This window comes from Carassius carassius, chromosome 3, assembly GCF_963082965.1.
Source record: "Carassius carassius chromosome 3, fCarCar2.1, whole genome shotgun sequence".
NCBI classification, from domain to species: Eukaryota; Metazoa; Chordata; class Actinopteri; order Cypriniformes; family Cyprinidae; genus Carassius; species Carassius carassius.
In genome coordinates, this window is record NC_081757.1 from 13,549,921 (window position 1) to 13,573,511 (window position 23,591).

At 41.2% G+C, this 23,591-nt stretch overlaps 1 protein-coding gene across 1 annotated transcript; it reads right to left on the reverse strand.

Moving 5' to 3' along the window:
• Window positions 1–18,978: 18,978 nt before the first annotated feature.
• On the reverse strand, window positions 18,979–23,328 carry LOC132114356 (uncharacterized). Its single transcript, XM_059522467.1, has 3 exons — window positions 23,178–23,328; window positions 22,431–23,115; window positions 18,979–19,221 (listed from the first exon to the last, which is right to left on the reverse strand). The coding sequence occupies exon 2, from the start codon at window positions 23,082–23,084 to the stop codon at window positions 22,434–22,436; it is 651 nt and encodes a 216-aa protein (XP_059378450.1). The 5' UTR covers window positions 23,085–23,115; window positions 23,178–23,328; the 3' UTR covers window positions 18,979–19,221; window positions 22,431–22,433.
• Between the last annotated feature and the right edge of the window lie 263 nt (window positions 23,329–23,591).

Here is a 23,591-nt window from a genome sequence, read left to right on the forward strand (position 1 = left end):
GATGATCTGTTTTGCTTAGTCTGTTTTTGTTTTTCAAGTAAACCTGCATTTGGACCCACACCCCTGTTTACACAGTGTTTCCCTCACCACACAGTGACAATTTTTCTGCTCAATATTGTAATCTGCATGTTCATTCAGTTCACTCAAAAAAAGACTTAAAAAAAGACTCATAACCCACATGCCTCAGCATTGCATTCAGAAATGTAAATGCATTAATCCTCTGACATTCTTCTTTACAAATACTCGTTTTGTACGTCTAATTAGTGATCGTTGTTTTGTTTTGATCTTTCTGCTGCGTTTCCTTGTGCATCACTTCTGAGCGGCGTATACGCAAAGCTGACATCAACGTAATTTCCCTGGAACTGCTTTGTTTACAACTGTGAGCACAAGATAGATTAAAGTGACTATTGCAGGGCTGGACGATTATGACCAAAAAATCAAAATTTCGATTAATTGAACATTTTACCTCGATTACGATTAATGAACGATTATTTTGTTTCTGTTTTGGTTTTTTTGGCCCTCATAGTTCACTGACAAGGTTTGTACTGTAAATGATTGACTATTAAAGGTGAGACATTTTTTCCTATTGAAAGAGCGAACTGACATCATAGCTCACTATCAGCAGTTATTTTATCTATGTTTGTAACATTTCTTACAGATTATTGCTCGATGTGAGAGATAAATAAAGATCAGATAAAGATAAATTAGCACAGTACCAGTACGAGTGATTGCATGTGTGAATTAGTCATACGTCTCTATTATTGTGAAGCTGTGGGTTGTAAATAGCCTAGTTCCTTCAAAAGTAGAAAAATATGCTATAATAAGTTTTGAGATTCAAAGATACTTTAGTGATAAATCACAGGACAGCGCTGACAACTAGTTTCTGCATTCCTCTGTGCCCGCGATCTTCACAGCTGTTTATATGAGTGTTCGTGCCACAATGCAGCTGTGCGAACTAGGGCTGTCAAAATGGCTTGAAAACTAAATTCGCATTTGCAATTAAATATTATCCAAATGTAAATTATATTCGAATTTAAAATGCATAATTTTAGTTAGGGTGAAGAAAAGCTTTTGGCTTCTCTTCTGAGGCCACATTGGGCAAAATATTACTAATGCACGTTTATTCAAAGCTTAAGAAAATATGACTGTGAAAAAAGTGCATAATATTTAAAATAATGTTTTTATTCACTTGCTAAAGTTCTTACCCAGCGCTGTGTCGTGGGTTCTTGGCTTCGTTCTGTTATCCACACTATAGAGAGGACACTGGCAAGGAGCTCGGGTAATTACAACACTTGTTTATTGAACAATCAGAGGCAATATTCCAACTTGACCGCAGCCGATTAGAGAGTGCGTCTTATCTCTCCCTCTCTCTCATCTCAACAAAACCCCGCATTCCTCCCCTCCTTGCTATTCTCGCGATATTAACCCAATTCCTATTTAAAGTCATAGAACATTATAACTAAATTTCCCTTCCTACATAATACTCCCTTACCCAACAAGAAATGTCCTCATTTCTATAACACAGTCCTTGAACCACACAAACCATTCTTTTTTATTATTTTTTTCAATTGTCTACCAACATGTCGAAATTAACAAAACATGGAAATGGAAATAGTCGACAATGAATTTCATTGTCGAAGTTGTCGCCAGACATGTTTTTTCCGACCGAGTGAGGCATCTCTCTTCATTACAATCTCTGCCGAGAGTCGCACATGCGCATTAGCTTCTCTGCTGAGCGATAACATACAGAAATGGCGGCGTCCAACGCAGCAGCTGCGCGTACCAAAACATCTAAAGTTTGGGAGCATTTTAGCCTGGATACGGCGAATAAAAAGATTACCTGTATGGTTTGCAAAGCAGTCCTTGCATATCACGGCAGCACCTCGGTGATGCATGAACATTTAAAGAGAAAGCACGTCGGACAGTTGAATGAAACGGAGTTTGACTCGCCTCGGTAAGATTTAAATAACATGGAAGCCAATACGTTTTGTTTTGGATGTACATTGTGCTGACTTTCTTTAATATGAATAAACTGAATGACATAGCCTGAGCCTCATGTTGATTTTAAACTTGGTCTGTCCACCATGACAGGTTTGTGTCCAAGTAGTATCACACAGTCCATGTTTACAACTTAAATTCAGACGACTCTGAAAGCTTATTTTAAAACCGTTAGATTTCATAATGTTCAATTCTTTTTTTATTATTTTTTTCAATTGTCTACCAACATGTCGAAATTAACAAAACATGCTTAGAAATACTGAAACAGAATAAATCAAATAGACTCTTAAAGGTCTCAATATACATGAGCCCTCTCAAAATAAAGATTCCCATTGATACAGCTTTGCACATAAAATACATTAAAAAAAAAACAACATAAAAATAACAACCTTTAGCAAATCAGTAAAGTGCAAAGTCTTTCAAATGGTAAGGCAACCGACGTGTCCTGGGGGGCATACCCCGAGTGGACACCGGAGTGTCAGGAAACTCATAAGCACCTGTTGACGGTCCAGCCTCTGGTATGCACCGTGTTAGAGGAAAGAGTTCAAGATTCGGGGTAACACGGCTGTCCTGTGCATTTTGTGTAGAGCTGGACGGTTGGGGGGTGCCAGGTTGTTGAATGCAACGTTGCAACTGGGGCAATGGTGCGGGCTCTGTAACATGGGGTGCAGGGAGTCCTGGTGGCACTGGTTGTAATGTGAGGTGGGACAAGTCCTGATAATGTATTCAAGGTATTCGGTTGAACAGGGGGGGGGGGGGGGGGGAGCGTGTGTGTTCTTTGAGTCTGTAATGTAAGGTAATGTAATGTAGTGGATTATTTTTGCTTTTGCCCCCGGTCTGGATACATCCTGCACCTCGAAATTAACAGCGGTGGAAATAGTAGAGGGGCATATTGGTTGCAAAACCTCATAGGGGCCGACCCATCCCACGTGGAGACAGTTTGTTATGGCGGTGGGCAGGATCATCCACTAACACCAAGTCACCACAGTTATAAGGAGTGTACTTTAAACGACGATCGTAGTTCAGGCGTTGCTGATCTTGTGCCTTGTCTCGGTTAGCAGTTGCAGAATGATAAGCAGCGGTCAATCTTTTGCGCAGCTTGTTTGCATATGTTGCTGGTGTGCCCGCTGTCGCTGTACTGCAAGCATTATCATTCTGGAGCAGTGTCTCCAGGGAGATGCGTGCCTCACGGCTATGAGCCAGAAAGAAGGGTGTCAATCCCGTACTAGTGTGCTTGGTGGTGTTATAAGCCAATGCAACCTGCGGGAGGTGCTCGTCCCATTCTGTGCCAGATGCAAAAAGATGTTTGGAAAGTTCGTCTTTTAGAGTACGATTAAAGCGTTCCACAGCCCCGTTGCATTGAGCGTGATAAGGGGACGTACAAAGCTTCTTAATTGACAACAATTTACAAAGGTGCTTTATGAGGTCGGACTCGAACTGTCTGCCCTGGTCAGAGTATAGGGCCTCAGGGACACCATGTTGTGGAACGTAGCGGTCAAAGATGCAGCCTACTATGGAGACAGCCGTTTGATCCTTCAGTGGGTAGAGATTGACAAATTTGGTGTATAGGTCCATCATTACTAGAACATAACGGTTACCCTTGGTAGAAATAGGCAACTCTGTTATGTCTGCAGCCACTATTTGAAATGGACGGTCCGGGCAGATAGGAATGAGTGGTGCCTGAGGTCGGAGCACAGGAGAACGCCTTGACTGACAAGCAGCACATTGGGAGCAATGTTTAGCAATGTCTGACGACATGTAAGGCCAGTAAAAGGACCGCATAGTTCTGTCCAGTGTTTTGGCCACACCATAATGACCCACTGAGGAGTGTCCATGGACATGACTGAGGATCTCAGGAATAAATGATGTAGGAATGACAACTTGCAAGGCCTTGTCACCACAAGAGTTGCGTGAATGTCTGCATAACACCCCATTATGAATAACGAGGCGACTAAACTGTGCCCACAGTTTTCTAAGGTATGATGATGCGTCACGTAGCCTCCATAAGGGTGGTCTACATCCTGTTTCCATCCACGAGAGAACAGCAGCTAAATCCGGATCTGACATTTGTTGTTCTATAATGTTCCAATCACTTTGGATTTGAACCATATTTGCTGTTGTGTGGTTTGGACCAAGCATGGGCAAGGGGGCATTTTTGTCCATGGGCAGTGTTTGGGAGTGTGCTAACATAGTTTTTTCCTGCAAACATTCTGATGTGGTCTGAGTTGCGGCAGAGACAGTCAATGCATTGCTCTGGAGACACCGGTTCGGTTCCCGAGGATCAGTCTCTGGCCGTCTAGACATGGCATCTGCATTAAGGTGTTTAACTCCATTACGGTAAATGACATGCCAGTCATAAAGATCCAATTCTATAGCCCAACGTGCTCGTCTACCTGTGGGGTCGTGATCTAAGGGAAGTTTTTTGAGACCAACCAAGGTTTATGACCAGTAATGATGGTGAACGGATGACAAGCAAGATAGTGCCGGAAATGACGGACCGACCACACAATGGCAAACAATTCCCGATCGAAGGTGGACCATTTTCTTTCCGCAGCAGATAGAACATGGCTGGCGTATGCAATGACATGCTCTTTTCCATCTACTTGTGACAGAACAGAGCCTAGTGAATGAAGGGAAGCATCAGTGTAAAGGATAAAGGGAATTGAAAAATTTGGAAATGCCATAATTGGTTGGGACGTCAGTTCCTGTTTCAGTACACTAAAAGCTTCATCTGCTTCTGCTGACCAAGAGAATGGTTCTCCTTTGTGTGTGAGATGGTACAAGGGTTCTGCCGTGCGTGCAAAATGTCTAATGAATCGACGATAGTATGAGCACAGACCCAGGAAAGCCCTGACCTGCGTGGCTGATGTTGGAATTGGCCATGTCTTGACTTTGTCTATGTTTGCTGGGTCTGGTTCGACACCGGCACTCAAAACACGGTGGCCCAGGAAGGTAACAGAAGAACATGCCAGATGGCACTTGGACGGCTTAAGTTTGAGTCCAGCTGTACAAAATCGCTGAAAAACGTCGCGCAGATGCTGCAGGTGTTGGGGGAAATCAGCACTGTAGACGATAATATAGTCTAAGTAGATCAAACAAATACTCCAGTGCAGACCCCGGAGCACGAGCTCCATTAAGCGCTGGGTGGGGCAATCGAGATCCCCATTGGCATCATATGGAACTGATATAGGCCTGTACCAGTGGAGAAAGCAGTTTTCTCTTTGTCACTTGGAGTGAGTGGTATTTGCCAGTAGGGCTGCAACGATTCGTCGACGTTGTCGACAAAAATCGATAATGGAAATAGTCGACAATGAATTTCATTGTCGAAGTTGTCGCCAGACATGTTTTTTCCGACCGAGTGAGGCATCTCTCTTCATTACAATCTCTGCCGAGAGTCGCACATGCGCATTAGCTTCTCTGCTGAGCGATAACATACAGAAATGGCGGCGTCCAACGCAGCAGCTGCGCGTACCAAAACATCTAAAGTTTGGGAGCATTTTAGCCTGGATACGGCGAATAAAAAGATTACCTGTATGGTTTGCAAAGCAGTCCTTGCATATCACGGCAGCACCTCGGTGATGCATGAACATTTAAAGAGAAAGCACGTCGGACAGTTGAATGAAACGGAGTTTGACTCGCCTCGGTAAGATTTAAATAACATGGAAGCCAATACGTTTTGTTTTGGATGTACATTGTGCTGACTTTCTTTAATATGAATAAACTGAACGACATAGCCTGAGCCTCATGTTGATTTTAAACTTGGTCTGTCCACCATGACAGGTTTGTGTCCAAGTAGTATCACACAGTCCATGTTTACAACTTAAATTCAGACGACTCTGAAAGCTTATTTTAAAACCGTTAGATTTCATAATGTTGAGATGAGTTGTAAAGGTCTTTTGCAACAGATTGACCACTGAATGTATCTCACAAAATGCACTTAATATTTTTGTTTACTGTTTTATTGCTGCTAATGTGCCTGCCCCTGGTTTACAGGAATAAAATGTTTACTTGATTTTAATTTATTTTTTCTTATAAAACAAATGTGCCTGTCCTTTATAAAAATGATAGTTTCTTTATTTATGCATTTATGTCTATACTGACCGAGCGCTGTGCCTAATTGGTTTTAGACAGGGCATTTTTATTTACTTTTAGTATGAATCGGCCTATCAGCAGCAAAGTTCAATAAAATATGCATTTTTCATTGAAGTACCCCCTTCTTTCTTGTGTTTACTATCATTTTCCACAGAATTAAAGCAATCTCATGCTAAATTTTAGAAAAATTTTATAATTATTCGATTAGTCGACTAATCGTTTCAATAGTCGGTGACTAGTCGACTATTAAAATAGTCGTTAGTTGCAGCCCTATTTGCCAGTAACCAGCAGTTAAATCAATTGTAAATCAAATTCCCGAAAGTCTATCGGGGGTATCATCTACCCGAGGAAGTGGGTGCGAATCCTTGATGGTGACGTCATTGAGACGTCAATAATCTACACAGAACCGGTGTGTGCCATCTTTTTTCCGGACCAGTACTACCGGAGCTGACCACGGACTGTGAGATTCCTCGATGACGTTATGATCCAAAAGCCTTGACACCTCTTGCTGTAATACAGCCTTAGTAGCTGGTGACGTTCTATAAGGGCGCAATTTTACTGGAGCCGCGTCACCTGTGTTGATACTATGTGTAATCAGGTCAGTTTTACCATAGTCATGAGAATGGGAGCTAAAAATGTTAGCAAACTCTGTCAACAGATTTTTGAGCTGTACCTGTTCTTCGGCATTTAAGTTTGTATTCTCCAAATGCACATCAGGCACTGGATGAGCAACTTCTGTGGAAGTGGTCACAGCTGAGACTAATGCATACTCATCAAGTGTATTTCCAGGTGACAGAGAAAATCTGACCTAATGGGCATCCAGCCTCAAGAGAGACTGTTTCGTTGGTCGGGTTAACAACTCTAACAATGCCCCTCCCCTTTTGAACAGATGTCAGTGTTCGTGCGATGCCTAACGTCTTGACTTAAGAAGCCTGAGGTTCCAGTATACCTATATATGTGTCTGTGAAAGGATTTGCTACCCCATTATCTTTGACAGAAATTGGGATTGCCATTTCTGACATAGGCGGGACAGTCACCTGAGCAATAGTGACAGCAGAGCTTTGCACTGGAATCAGGGACTGGGGTGGTGAGAAAGGCACTGACGTGTTATACAGTTGTAAACTTGCATGTGGGATGTCAACAGTTACGGCATGTTCAATTAGAAAATCCCATCCTTTTAGAACAGGATGAGTAGATGTACGTACCACATGGAAAACATGAGAAAATGTTACATCTCCAATATGTATGGGAGCTATGACAGAGCCAATTATGTCCAATAGCTGTCCGGTTACAGATGACGCTAACACAAATGATTTACTGATAGACTGGGTAGACAAAACTGGAATTGATTTACAACATTCATCTGTAATGAGGGACAGACCTGACCCAGTATCGACCAAAGCATGGAGTTCGGTACTCGCCAGTGCAATTTGGATGAATGGTGTAGGTGGAGTAGCTTTAAGACTAACTGTATCAGAATGGACCATTAGTGGAGATGAAGCTGGCATTTGGTCCCCAATGACAACTTCTACTCGTTTCCCCGTTGTGGTGAGGAAGACCCCTTGTGAGGTAGGGAGAAATGCACACGTTGTGTGGGTGATCTTGACAAACTCTGGGAATGGGGGGGCGTGTCGATGGGGAGCTGTGTCTGTGGTAACTGGAAGTTCTGTACTGTGGGCTTGGTGAGGGTGAACGAGCATAACTGGTTCTGTGTTCATATTCAAAGTCAGACCGGCGGTCTCATGTAGGCGAGCGGCCAGAGCTAAAGCTACTATAATAATGTTTATGGGGGGTATATTTGTCAGATTGTGTAGTGTGATAAACTGGTGACTCACGACTGCGGGAGGAAGGGGAGTAGCTGCGATGCCTTTGGTAGGAGAAGTCATCCTTTGGAAGTGCTCAATCAGTTTCTGAACGGCCGTGGTAGTGTCGTGGGGGACAGCAGTCATCCTGCGGGTGTTGTTGTCGACCTCACTGTATACATTGTGAAGAGCAGCAGCAGCCCTGTTTGTAGTGATGACCGTCTCGGCTGTAATGCTGATTGTCACGGCGGTAATGGTGGTCATCCGGGCGGTAATGGTGGTCGTCCCGGTGGTAATGGTGGTCATCCCGGCGGTAATGTTGGTTTTCCCGGCGGTAATGGTGGTCGTCCTGATCAGACTGCCGATGGCGCGCTGTAATGTCATAGTCCACGGCTGCACAGGTCCGATGTGGAGAGTGTGTGGAAGATGTCACATTGTCCTGAAGGCTGGAAATCTGCTGCGAGAGCTGGTCCATGCGTTCATCAGTTCGTCGCAAGGTGAGATTGACGTAAGGCATGCAGGTCGGTTCGGAGTTCAGCAATGGCTGATGCTAGTTCAGTGATGTGGGTTGCAGACACTGTGCTGGAAGATGGTTGTGAATTTACAGTCACAGGCATAACAGCTGAAGGGTTAGCAACACTAATGGCCAACTGAGCACGTTCACATTGAGTGGCGATTTTCAAGGCATTAGCTAACGTTACAGCCCCGTGCTCATGGATTTTTAGCTGAAGTGATGGATCTTAGCCGGTCACAAATCTGCGAAAAATTTCACAATTCCGTGCTGCTGTATCATAATGAGGAAATGCTTCAGTCACTAGATTTGTGAGCTCAGCCTCATAGACTTCAAGAGGTTCTTGTGGTTTACGGGGACAAGCATTCAAAAAGTCTGAAATGATTCCAAAAAAGTTGTACGTCCAAAAACAGTGCTCAAACTGGCCTTAGTCGAATCGTAGTCAGCTTTCACCGCAGTGGAGAGAGACTGCCAGTATGCAAATGCTGAACCAGTAAGCTTTACTGGGAGAAGTTTGGCCTTTTCCAGTGGTACAGCTGAGACATTTAATGCTACTTTGAATCTCTGAATCCATGCACTAAAAGGCTCCTTACCATCTCCAGAAAAAGGAGCAGGCAGATCAATTTTAAATGGCATATGTGAACTCATTTCATCTGCAGCGTGTCTGTCTCTCTGTATTGAAGCTGCGTCATTCTCGTCATCCGCCATTTTAAAGCGGGGGGGGGGGGGGGGGTGCACGTAATCCATACTTGCAAAAAGAGCACGTGAAAAAAATATATATAACAGTATTTCAACGGCTATGCAGGTTAAAGCGGTGATATTCGCGTCGTTCAATATGGAGAAAAACAAGCGTCCAACAGAAAAAAAAGCCAACCAGCGCTGCCACCACTGTAACGCGCGTGAGTATTCACTTGCTAAAGTTCTTACCCAGCGCTGTGTCGTGGGTTCTTGGCTTCGTTCTGTTATCCACACTATAGAGAGGACACTGGCAAGGAGCTCGGGTGATTACAACACTTGTTTATTGAACAATCAGAGGCAATATTCCAACTTGACCGCAGCCAATTACAGAGTGCGTCTTATCTCTCCCTCTCTCTCATCTCAACAAAACCCCGCGTTCCTCCCCTCCCGCGATCTCAATCGCGGGTAGCTATTCTCGCGATATTAACCCAATTGCTATTTAAAGTCATAGAACATTATAACTAAATTTCACTTCCTACACCACCATAAAGTCTCAAGATATGTCTTTGAAAAAATATGAACCCACCTTAATTTTACATGGCTTTATTGGGTCTTTACATGGGTCTCTTGTGTGAGACGTGAGTGCAAGGGTAATAGAAGACGTTAGCCTAGGAAAACCCAGACTACTTCCGGCGAATTTCAATTCTCTCTACAGAATAGTCTGGCAAAGAGGACTATCTAGCTCGTTTCTGTGCCACCGAAATCGCGGCACCAATCAGAAACGTTGAGGCGGGGTTTACACGATGACGACAGCGCAGCGACGGTAAAGCAGATTTTGTACATTACAAAGATGGATGCTGCAGAGGAACATTCGTTCGAAACTGCTATCGCGTCTGTTTTAAGTGATTTAAACTTTAACTTTGCGTTAAAACCCGAGCAAAGAACAACACTTGAAGCCTTCATATCTAAAAAAAGATGTTATCGCTGTCTTACCGACTGGATTCGCTCTGGATTCGCTCTGCATACGTCATCTCCTTCATCGCTCTGATTGGTTTTAGGTCTATCCAATTGCGCCCAGAGGCATTCGAACGAGGTCCGTCGGTGACGCCCCTTTAGAAACGAGACGTCTAATAGGCTTTGCCAGACCCTAACTCAGTTTCAACTGAAAAGGGTCTGGTTTTAACCAGGCTAAGAAGACGTCCCTCTCTAAAAAAAATGGGTGAAATATGCGTTCTGTGTGAATGGCTTGGTTTCAGTTTTGACGTGAACAAGATCTTCTCCACATTCTCTTTTTCCGCAATATTTTAAATAAAGATCACAGAAGCGCTGCATCTAGTTGCTTCAACTTTAACAAAAACATTATAATGCAATGACACTTTTATATTGTCTTCGCATATCACGTGCCATATAATTTGTATAATTTGACCATCCGCATCCGCGCATCGTCCGCATTATGTAAATATCGTCATCAAGAGGGCTCGCGAACAGCCGCGCATCCGTCCACGCGGTCTCAAAAAGTGCCTGCCCACGGACGGGGTGCGCGGCTGCACAGCGCATGCACGAGGTGAATGATGACCGAAGTGGTGCTGCTCGTCGAGCTCGTCCGCCTTCTGAAAGCTGTGCGGAATCTGCGGATGAGGCTGAAGAAGTTTAGTGAAGACGCAAGGCCATCACTATGTGTTGAACCCGCGTTCACCTCCGTGTTTTGCTTTTATGCCACTGACTGGACGGGGCAGAGTAATGTGGCTACACATGAGGTAGTATGCTTTTAAGAGGGAAGAACATGATTAAAAAACCGAAATAACCGACATGGGAAAACTATGTCGGTTAGAGGTTCTGAATTTCGGTTTCGATTACTTTTCGATTAATCGTCCAGCCCTACTGTTTTGAATATGGATATTTTTCTTACAAAAACCCATCGATTTGCTACAGGAGGCATTTGTTCACCCCTCTGGAGCCATGTGAGACACTTTTTTTTTTAAATAGATGAGCTTTTTATTAAACTTCTCAAGGACTGACGCAGTGCAACCCCCGCTTAGTTACATCAAACTGCTTGAAAGATCAAAGACAATTTTTTAAACAACTCCACACGAATTTATCTGAATGAACAAAGTCTTATACACATAGAATGAGTTCAGGGTGAGTAATTTATGGCTTAATTTTCATTTTTGGATGAACCAACCCTTAAAATTGTATTTACAGAACTTTTTGTGTTTTTTTCTATCAGTTTAGACTTGAATAAATAGAGAAAACTTGCACTTAACCTTTTCACAGGCATTTTGTTTTCATAGTTATACAGATATTGTGATGGATCTTTATAGGATTGTCTACTAGCAATATATTGATTATTGCAGAATTGCTGTATTCTTGATAGGCAAGGCAAGTTTATTTATATAGCACATTTCGTACACAATGGTAATTCAAAGTGCTATACATAAAAGAAAATCAAATAATCATGAAGAAAAATAATAACAAAAATAAAAACAAGCAATTTTAAAACTTTGAAAATTTAAAAACTGACTTATTTAAAATGAAATAAAAACAGTTAAAAATTAAAATTATTTTACATAAAATACAGTGAATATGTAAAATACAGTGCAATCAGTTCAGACATCGCACAGTGCTCATTCAATAAATGCACAGTTAAACAGATGAGTTTTGAGTCTAGATTTAAATGTGACTAGTGTTTTAGCACATCTGATCTCTTCTGGAAGCTGATTCCAACTGCGGGCAGCATAGTAACTAAAGGCGGACTCCCATTGTTTTGTGTGAACCCTTGGTATTTCTAACTGACTTGATCCTAATGAGTGGTCTGTTAGGTTTATATTCAGTGAACATATCTGCAATATATTTTGGTCCTAGGTCATTGAGTGATTTATAAACGAGTAAAAGTACTTTAAAATCAATCCTAAATGTAACTGGCAGCCAGTGTAAGGACCTGAGGACTGGGATGATATGCTCAGATTTTCTGGTTCTAGTCAGAATCCTGGCAGCAGCGTTCTGGATGAGCTGCAGCTGTCTAATGGTCTTTTTGTGAAGGCCGGTGAGGAGCCCATTACAATAGTCCACCCTGCTGGTGATAAAGGCATGAACAAGCTTCTCCAAGTCTTGACTGGAAACAAAACATCCAATTCTTGCATTTTTTTTTGATGATAGTATGCTGATTTAGTTACTGCTTTGACGTGACTACTCAAACTAAGGTCTGTCTCCAGAATCACACCAAGATTCTTGACTTGATTTTTAGTTGTTTGACCCCTAGAGTCAAGGTGTGCATTCACCTTGAAAACTTAATCTTTGTTTCCAAATGCAATAGCTTTTCCTTGTTTAACTGAAGAAAGTTCTGGCACATCCAACTATCAATTTCATCAATACATTGGCAGAGGGAGTCAATGGGGCTGTAGTTTGGAGATAAGGCTAGGTAAATCTGGGTATCATCAGCATAGCTGTGATAGGCAATTTGGTTCTTTCTCATTATTAGACTTAGTGGGAGCATATACAGGCTAAACAAGAGCATTGCAAAAATTGAGCCTTGTGGGACTCCGTATGTCATGGACATCAACTTAGACTTATGCTCTCCTAGACTCACATAATAGCCTCTCCCTTTTAAGTATGACCTCAACCATTGAGAACCATCCCAGAAAGCCCGACCCAGTTTTCCAGTCTCTCTAGTAGCATGTTATGAATTGTGATTCGTATCGTATCATGACGTACCCTGCGATTCCCACTCCTATCACAATCTGGCATGAAGGGGAGATTAAGGCAGAAGATTGTTTAAACAAACAAAAGATGCTAATCCAAACTGGAGCAACCGCTGAAGCAAACATAACAGCTTTGAATACAAAGTCAGTACAGGACAAGGAAAGAGAACATCTCCGTTTATTAACGTAACCTTGGTTCACTGAGAGCAGGAACAAGACATCACAGAGATATTTCTCCGTTATGGGAACACCTTCCCTTCCAACCTTTCCTGAAGTCCTATTGGCTCACAACAATCCAAATGACTGGCCGAATGTTGCGAAGTATGCAAATCGCATGCAAATACTGATGAGCTCGAGAACCCCAAACACACTGAAACAAACTGACAACACGGCTGGGTGAGAGACAGGTTAATATATCCCTGGTGATGAGTGCAGCAGGTGGCAGTGATCAGAGTGATAGGTAATCAGTAACCATGCCTCCAACACAACCGCACACACAGAAAAGGTGAGACAGTGAATTCATGAACCGTGACAGTTACGTATTGTAACCCTCATTCCCTGAAGGAGGGAACAGAGACATTAATGACTGCGTTTACATGCAGCCAATAACCCGTTCAAAACCGGGATATTAGCAATAACCCGGTCGCGCACGGCCATGTAAACACCGGCAAAAACCTGGATATGCTCATATCCCGGTTTTTAAAAACCGGGATATTATACCTGGGGTACCCCTTTTCTAACCCGAATATTTGGTCTTGTAAACGCGTTGCGGCATATCCCCATCAAAATGTGTGTTCTGCGCATGTTCTATTCGCAAGGAATCTTGGTCTTTTGAGTAGAGACGGCGCATAAAAAAAAACCGCGTGCAGTATAGAGGCACAGTAGTGTCAAGTGCTGCTGGTGGATCAGTACCAGCGCCAAAGCGCAAACAAAGACTATCGCTATCTGCCCCAGACTATTCATTATCCGCCTGCTGCTGCTGTTGTTGTTGTTGTTGTCTTTGGATACAGGAAGAAGAATCGGAAATGACGCATATTGCGTCTTGTAGTCCGTACGTCCAGACGCTAACCGTGCGTCGCCGTTTACATCGGGATTGGTAACTCTCTCTGCTCACGCATGTAAACGGGTTATCCCGAATGTTTCAGAAACCCAAATAGTGACCTTAACCCGACCATAACCCGAATTTTAACAGCATGTAAACGTAGTCAATGTCAGTGACCAACGAATTGGGTATCATGCTAGAGTGACCAGTCTACTTCGAGTGTAAACTAAACATCCAGTTTTTGACATCTCCATTTCCTCCTTCATGGAATGAGGGTTACATATTGTAATGGAATGGGAGTTACATATTGTAACCGAGACATTCCCTTTCAATTGGTCACTCGACGTCACGTCGGTGACCAATGAATTGGGAATCCCTACCAAACGCTATGGATGCTGCCCCTTCCAGTGTCCTGTGCGAGCCTCCTGCACCCCCTTTTCGGCGTAGGGGAGGGCCTGGCGCTGGACGTTCCGCCACGTGGAAGTCACCTGGCCCAAACTCTAAGCATGATTCATTGACCGAGAATGCGAGCAGGCCCCTAACCTCTTAATAGAGGCCAGTGTAAGAAGGAGCAGGGTCTCATTGATAGAATCTTCAGCTCAACTGCCTGCAAAGGCTCAAATGGGTCCTGTGGTAGTGCACTAGAGACGGGTCCAAGAGGGTATACAGGGAGGCCAGAAGGATTTAGCCTTCTCGCCCCCCTAAGGAGCCTGTGTGTCTCGTGGACATGCTCTCGCTGAAGTGATGGTATCAATTACCTCCTGGGGTAGGTCACCTAGAACCTCCACGTCCCATTCGGGTATGAGACATGAATTTTTCAGAGGTCTGAGAAAGAAGTCTCTGGAGATGCAAACAGGTCTACTTGAGCGGCTCCGAAATGTCTCTAAATCAGCTGGACCATCTGGGGATGGAGTATCCATTCCAAGGACAGTGCAGCTCATGACAGCTTGTTGGCTGCCTGGTTGTGCAAGCCCGGAATGTGAATGGCAGAAAGCTACCTCAGATGCTTCTGACTCCAGAGGAGGAGGTGGCTGGTGAGTTGCGACACCACAGGTCCGGCAGCTCACGTCTTTGGCAGCCCAGGTGTCCCTCTACGCACCCTTCCTGGAGCCACGAGGACACAAGCGAGCATGTACGGGGAAGAGACCGGTCTCCCGAGGAGATGCGCGTTTGGCGCGTTTGGCTCCTTCTGGAGCAGTATTATTTGGTAGACAAGCACGTACTTTTATCAATACAGCATTGCTCCCCAAACATAATACATACCTTTCCTTTTTCAATAATATGAAGCTATTCTATTTTGCTATGTCATTCTGCTTGTTCCACCCAATTGCTCTCCTAGAAGTGATCCTTCATCAGTGTAATTGTACTTATGTAAAAAATCCATTCTGTAATTTTGTATTTTCTTTTTGTAATTCAAATTAATAATGATTCAAACCTTAATTTAACTTCATCTCCTGTATTAAATTTGTTAGGTATGCCTTTAGGTTGACCAATTGAACTTATATAATCTGCAGGGTCTTTTTATTAGTTAAGTCAAGTTAAGCTTTATTGTCATTCGCTACATGTGTGGACATACATTGGAACAAAATGCAATCCAGGTATCGCCCTCTGATGAGCAAACCTCAACTGTGAGCTGTAAACAGTTTATAAGCCATATTCTTAGGTTGTTTAGCAACGTGAAAGAGAAGATTCTGACATAATGACACTGCCTTTATACTGCCTCTCTAGCTTGTCAGTATTTGCATGCGATTTGCATACTTTTCAACAATTTGGAATGGCGTGAGCCAATAGGACTTCAGGAAAGGTTGGAAGGGAAGGAGTGCCCATAATGGAGAAATGTGTCCTTGATGTCTCGTGAAAGTTTGAGAGGGAACTAAGGACTTATCCTGTGAGTTTCCTAATCAGAAATTAGACGTGAATGACACTCAAGTCGTATTTACTACTGGGAAATTCAGAAATAATTTTGACATCAGAGTTTCCAAATTAGGCGGGCCAAAAAACTTTAAACATGGTGGAAGGGACAACCATTGCTTATGTCAATGCTATTCTCACAACACATTTGTCTTGTTGCAAAAGTAGTTTATTTACAGGCTATATATGAATGATCAATTGAAGCATATTGTATGTTTTATAAGCAGCGAAATAAGCATGTATATGACAAAAATTCCAGAATTGTCAGCAAACTGCATATGTAGCGCGGTGAATGTTTATAATAGTCAACCAATGGGATGCTACATTTTATTCTTTCTGACAACAAAGCACTTGAATACAACAAGTTCGTAATCACGACTTCAAAAGTGGGAAATAGGAAATTTTGGATAGCACGTGAAAGCAGCTTTAAACACACAGTGCTAACAAAGGAAACTAGATGGGACACAGGTGAAAAGAACCCATAACAAGGAAAACCAAATCAGTAACTATGACAAATGATGAGTGGCAACATAGAACTATATTAGTCCATGAAAACAGAACATAAACTTAACTCTTTCTTTCTTTCTCACCAACATTTATTCAACTAGTAATACAGATATACAAAGCTTAAATATAATGTTAGCTCTTTCTTTTATTTTATTCATTTTTATTTTTATATTTTAAATTCAAGTTATTAAAATGTAAAAGGATATCTGCAAGTCTTATCAGGTCATTATCCCAATTTTGTATATTGGAATATAAAAGTCATGACCGCTTATCATAAGAAGAAATAAATCGATAAATAAATTAATAAATAAATAAATAATACATAAATAAGTAAATAAAAAGTAAATTAATGTAATGTAGACTCCATAAATCTAATAATACAATACAATAAACAAAAATAAACTAATAAATTAATTAAAAAAAGCCCTGTGGTGATTTTGGGCATCCATAGGGATAGGCAGCAACCCCGCGATCCTAGAAAGTGGTTTGGGGAATGGTTGATGGATGAATGGAATTTGATGTTTTTACATAATTTAATTTAATAATGCATTATGTATTTTTATTTGTGCAAGTTTGGTGCTCCACACTGAGTAGATATATTTATGCAAAGATTGCAGAGGAAAAACACAAGATTGCATTAGACATGCAAAAATGGATACAGCAGACCTACATTTAACAGTAAAATGTCTGACATCATTATCCTAAATATTTAACCATTCAAATTCAATGCTTTCCATTAGTCTTACCCTATGAATGTGGCATTGTCTGAATATTGAGTGCTATAACACAAAACATATTTACTTCTTTATATATTTATAAAACAAATATTTATATATTTTTAAAAAGACATTTATATTCTTGTTCTCTATAAAAATATTCATCCAGTTTTAGGACATTATTTGTTTTCCATCAAGATACCCAACCCTAAAGTTTTATGCAACAATTTCTGCTCGTTTTCTTTTTTATATATAATTATTTAATATTGAGAGTGTAAAAAAAAATTTATATATATATATATATATATATATATATATATGTTTGCGATATTGTTGCACATTTAATAAAGAACTTGATACTTGTTTTCAGAAAATGTCATTATATTAACTTTAATAATGAAAAGTATATAATAAAATAATGAAAAGTAAATAATCAAATAGGCATTTGAGGTCAGACATTTTCCAATTGTCTGTGTACTTTTGCATGCATTTTGCATAAGGTTTGTTTTTGTGGTAATTGTTTTTAATGTAGTAAAGATATTTGCATCTGAATATAAGCCTAAGCATAATATCAATGTTGTTAAAGTGCCCCTATTATGGGTAATGAAAGGTTCATATTTTGGATTTGTGAGTCACCAACAACAGTTTGACTCTCTCATAGACTCCCAAATGATACATTTAACGATTTATTTTTCCAAACCCCTCCTTTGTGTGACGTTGCACTGCAGTGATTGGTCTGATGACCCAATCTATCGCGATTGGTCTACTGCGTGCAGCACAGGTCAATAACAGAAGGCCCATTGTAAGGTCCACACACTCCGTCCTAGGAAGGTATCTGGTGCTGCCTGAAGGTTTCTTGCATGTTCAGTCTATTCAGCGTGCAAAGTTATTCAATTTAAGTTCAATTCTAATCTGACTCCATTTTAATATGACCTCGAATTTAGGTTGAAAGGCAAATTGGTTGATTGTCTCTAAGTATTATTCTTCTTCTTCTGACATTTGATTATTCTAGTTAACTCTTTACTTTATATTTACTCATTCATTAGGAATCTATGTTGCTCAGGGTGTATTATACCAGCCGAAGTATACATTTACCCCATGATCTCAAACTCTCCAGTCTGATCATTAGTCAGAGGTTATGACTAACTATTTAACACCTATGTAACAACTTAGCTAAAGCTCTAACAGCCCCCTATAATTAATCTAATTATATAACAACTTGAATATAGTAACACAATAACCAGAGGTATATGGCTAGTACTATGAAATATGCCCAAACCATGCTAATACTCCAATAGTATTTTGTCTAGCAGCAAATGTAACAATTTATTATCAGTCAGGTAAGTATTATGCCAATTACATAGCCAATTCATAGATATCAAATCAATACAAGACATCAAATTCTCAAAGATGAATCTAAGAGTAAAAGATGCATACCTGAAAAATACATAATATGAAGTGTGTCTACACACTTCATGCTATGGGCTAATTCTTGCTACAGAAGGCCTTGATCCTCTTGCAACATTTCCTTAAGTATCTCAGACCAAGACAACATCCCCCGAGATGGAGACAGGAACTAACAATTGGAATATGCATTAACTCAGGTCCCAAACCTGGGTGGTTTACAACTCAATGGCAACAGAAGGACATTTACATGGAGGACCCTGGGAAAGGGCACTCCCATTACAGTAATCAGGATCTGTACTATCGTTTAGTCTACTATTGTAGGATTGAGACCATTGTACCACTCACCCTGAGACTATTCAAATGATACCAAACATGACTGAAAATATTACTTGCATTCATGTAGAACATTATACTATTGACCATTCTGAGTGAAACCAAGTGGAGGGAGGATGGGTAAGGAAAGGGATTACTTATGTATTGCTCTATTCTTTATCAGAACTACAAGTAATAACTCAATTCAATTCAAGTTTATTTGTATAGCGCTTTTTACAATACAAATCGTTACAAAGCAACTTTACAGAAAATTATGTTTCTACAATATTTAGTAGTAGCTAGTAGTTTGTGCACGTTTGACAGGATTTTAGAAAAGAAAAATAATAATAATAATACAAGACGTGGTCAGCTAGATGATGAACTATCAATATTATTAATTAATAGTAATTATATGATGCAGTCACACATGTAGCAATAATTGTTAGTTCTGTTTGTTGATTCAAGGTTAGGATCATCTGGGGTCCTCTGAGGGTCAGCATCATCTCTTCTCAGATGTTCTGGATCCAGACTGGAGCTTGTGTAAATCCTAGTTACCACGGGATGTAAATCCCGTGGCAAAACATAGAAACAAAATAGAGACATCATTAGCATAGCTGCTGATCCAACAAAGTAAAATTAGTTTAACCCAAGCTAAAGAATAAAAATGCAGATGCAACTACACTCACAATTTAAGAGATACATTATTCGAATGCTTGGCGAAAGAGATGCGTTTTTAATCTAGATTTAAACAGAGAGAGTGTGTCTGAACCCCGAACATTATCAGGAAGGCTATTCCAGAGTTTGGGAGCCAAATGTGAAAAAGCTCTACCTCCTTTAGTGGACTTTGCTATCCTAGGAACTACCAAAAGTCCAGCGTTTTGTGACCTTAGGGTGCGTGATGGATTGTAGCGTGGTAGAAGGCTAGTTAGGTACACAGGAGCTAAACCATTTAGGGCCTTATAGGTAAGTAATGATAATTTGTAACTGATACGGAACTTAATAGGTAGCCAGTGCAGAAACTGTAAAATTGGGGTAATATGATCATATTTTCTTGACCTGGTAAGGACTCTAGCTGCTGCATTTTGGACTACCTGTAGCTTGTTTATTGACGAAGCAGGACAACCACCTAGAAGTGCATTACAATAGTCCAGTCTAGAGGTCATGAATGCATGAACTAGCTTTTCTGCATCAGAAACAGATAACATGTTTCGTAGCTTGGCAATGTTTCTTAGATGGAAGAATGCAGTTTTTGTAACATTGGAAATATGATTTTCAAAAGACAAATTGCTGTCCAATATAACACCCAGATTTCTGACTGTAGAGGAAGTAACAGTACATCCGTCTAGTTGCAGATTGTAATCTACAAGATTCTGTGTGGTGTTTTTTGGTCCAATAATTAATATCTCTGTCTTATCCGAATTTAATTGGAGAAAATTATTTGTCATCCAATCTTTTACATTTTTAACACACTCTGTTAGCTTAGATAATTGGGAAGTTTCATCTGGTCTCGTTGAGATATATAGCTGAGTATCATCAGCATAACAGTGGAAGCTAATTCTGTATTTTCTAATAATATTACCAAGGGGCAACATGTATATTGAAAATTGAAGGGGGCCTAGGACGGATCCTTGTGGCACTCCATATTTTACTGATGATAAATGAGATGACACCCCATTTAAGTAAACAAAATGGTAGCGATCGGACAGGTAGGATCTAAACCATCTTAGAGCCTGCCCTTGAATACCTGTATAGTTTTGTAATCGATCTATGAGTATGTCATGATCTATGGTGTCGAACGCAGCACTAAGATCAAGTAAGACTAGAAATGAGATGCAGCCTTGATCTGACGCAAGAAGCAGGTCATTTGTAATTTTAACAAGTGCAGTTTCTGTGCTATGGTGGGGCCTAAAACCTGACTGAAATTCTTCATACAGATCATTTTTATGCAGGAAGGTGCTCAATTGAGCAGACACAACTTTTTCTAAAATTTTAGACATAAATGGAAGATTTGAAATAGGCCTATAATTTGCCAGTACACTAGGATCTAGTTTTGGTTTCTTAATAAGAGGCTTGATAACCGCCAGCTTGAATGGTTTTGGGACGTGACCTAAAGATAACGACGAGTTAATGATATTGAGAAGCGGTTCTTCGGCTACAGGTAACAGCTCTTTTAGTAATTTAGTGGGTACAGGATCTAATAAACATGTTGTTGGTTTAGATATAGTGATAAGTTTATTTAGCTCTTCCTGTCCTATATTTGTAAAGCACTGCAGTTTATCTTTGGGTGCGATGGATGAAACTGAAGGGTTAGACGCTGTAGAATCTACATTCGCTATTGTATTTCTAATGTTATCTATTTTATCAGTGAAGAAATTCATAAAGTCATTACTATTTAACGTTGGTGGAATATTTGAATCAGGTGGCGTCTGGTAATTTGTTAATTTAGCCACTGTGCTAAATAAAAACCTTGGATTGTTTTGGTTATTTTCAATGAGTTTGTGGATATGCTCTGCCCTAGCAGTTTTTAGAGCCTGTCTATAGCTGGACATACTGTTTTTCCATGCAATTCTAAAAACTTCCAAGTTAGTTTTTCTCCATTTGCGTTCAAGGCTACGAGTTACTTTCTTGAGAGAGTGAGTATTACTGTTATACCATGGCACAGTACGTTTTTCTCTAACCTTTTTCAATTTGATGGGGGCAACAGCTTCTAAGGTATTAGAGAAAATAGTGCCCATGTTGTCAGTAATTTTGTCTAATTCATGTGTATTTTTGGGTACAAATAGCAGTTGAGATAGATCAGGCAGGTTATTTGTGAATCTGTCTTTGGTGGCTGGAACAATAGTTCTGCCCAGACGGTAACGCTGAGACATATAGTTAATATCAGTTATACGCAGCATGCACGATACAAGGAAATGGTCTGTAATATCATCACTTTGGGGTACAATATCTATAGCAGTAAGATCGATTCCATGCGATATAATTAGATCTAGTGTATGATTAAAACGATGAGTGGGCCCGGTGACATTTTGCTTGACTCCAAAGGAGTTTATTAGGTCAGTAAACGCAAGTCCTAATGTATCATTTGCATTATCAACGTGAATATTAAAATCTCCCATGATTAGCGCCTTATCAACTGTAACTAGAAGGTCTGAGAGGAAATCTGCAAATTCTTTTAGGAATTCTGTATACGGCCCTGGTGGTCTATACACAGTAGCCAGAGCAAGAGATACATTAGATTTCTTTTGCATGTCTGACAGTGTAACATTTAGCAGAAGTATTTCAAAAGAGTTAAACCTGTATCCTGTTTTCTGTGTAACATTGAGAATATCACTATATATTGTTATAACACCTCCGCCACGACCAGTCTGACGGGGCTCATGCTTATAACAGTAGTTTGGTGGAGTAGACTCATTTAGACCAAAATAATCATTTGGTTTTAGCCAGGTTTCAGTCAAGCAGAGTACTATTATCTGTGATCATTTCATTTACAATAACTGCTTTGGGTGTGAGTGATCTAATATTTATGAGCCCAAACTTTAAAAATTGTTTTTGTTCATTTACTTTACATTTTTCTGGTTTAATTACGATAAGATATTTTCTAGATCCCTAGATAGATTTTCCTAACCCTACATTATATTTTGACCTCACTATTCGGGGAACAGACACAGTCTTAATAGTTTTTACAGCACAAGTACTTTTATCATTTAAGCGGGTGGAACAAAACTCATCATAATAGTTATTAGAGAATTGTCTTACTAGTCACATGGAGCGAAGTGTCCTGGAGATGTTGTCAGAGAGCAGCTCCGCTCCGATTCTGCTGGGGTGTAATCCATCAGCGCGAAACAGCCTAGGACGCTCCCAGAAAAGATTCCAGTTATTAACAAATAGCAGTTTCTGTTCTTTACACCATGACAACAACCATTCATTTAAAGCAAAAAGTCTACTGAACCTTTCGTGTCCTCGTCGATACGTGGGCAGTGGTCCTGACACGACGATCGTCGCCGCGGGCGTCGTGCTGCGAACCGTCTCGATCAGGCTGCTGAAGTCCCTCTTCAGCGTCTCCGTCTGCCGCAGCGTGGTGTCGTTAACCCCGGCGTGAAGCACAACCGCTCTGGGGCTCTCGTCGACCTTCAGGATCGTGGGTATCTGCGCAGAAACATCGAGAACACGAGCACCAGGCAAACAATGAGTGTGCACTTTACCTTCGGCTAACGTAGCACTTACGTGTCGGACGATGGAGTCTCCGATGATCACAGCGTCGCGTCCTGTCTCGCGGAGGGGAGCGAAGCGGTTCCGGATGGAGATGTCGAAGGCAGGAGGGGGAGAAGTCGTCGCCCGGGACCCGGCTCGCGTCCTCCGCTGTGGATGAACCCAGGGTCCGTGGTGTCCCGGCGTCACAGTGAAGGACATCTGGGAAGATCGCGTCCTGGGTGCACCGGGCCTGTGCAGAGAAACACACGGAGTAGACGTGGTGGGACTGTTAGCAGATCGCTGTATACTTACCCCGGACTTGTGAGCGTCAGCCCGGGATGATTCCAGCGCGGCTCTCCGCTCTCTCAGCTGGGCCTGCCTCACCTCCAGGTCGCGAATCTGCTTTCCCACGGCCTCGAGCTCGAGCTGCACAGAGTGGAGACATTCATCCGCCATTAAAACAAGTAACAGTGAGTACAGCAGTGGTAATGCGTGTGAATAGAGTATTAGCAATGTAAGCGCAGTTAGCTGCAACCACGCCGCTGATGCTAACGGGCTAAAAGCTAATAGCGGACCCGGGAGATCAAAATAAAACTAGTGATAGCGAGGCGTTCTGATTGTTTTTGTTGTAGAATACAATAGAGGATATATTCACACGTTATATAAACGGAAACGATGATGTATAAAATTGATTTTTGAGTTAAAAATAGTCAATGAAAAGAATAT

Coding starts and splice junctions, on each gene's coding strand:
- LOC132114356 (XM_059522467.1), bottom strand. CDS start 23,084: ATGTCCTTCACTGTGACGCCGGGACACCACGGACCCTGGGTTCATCCA.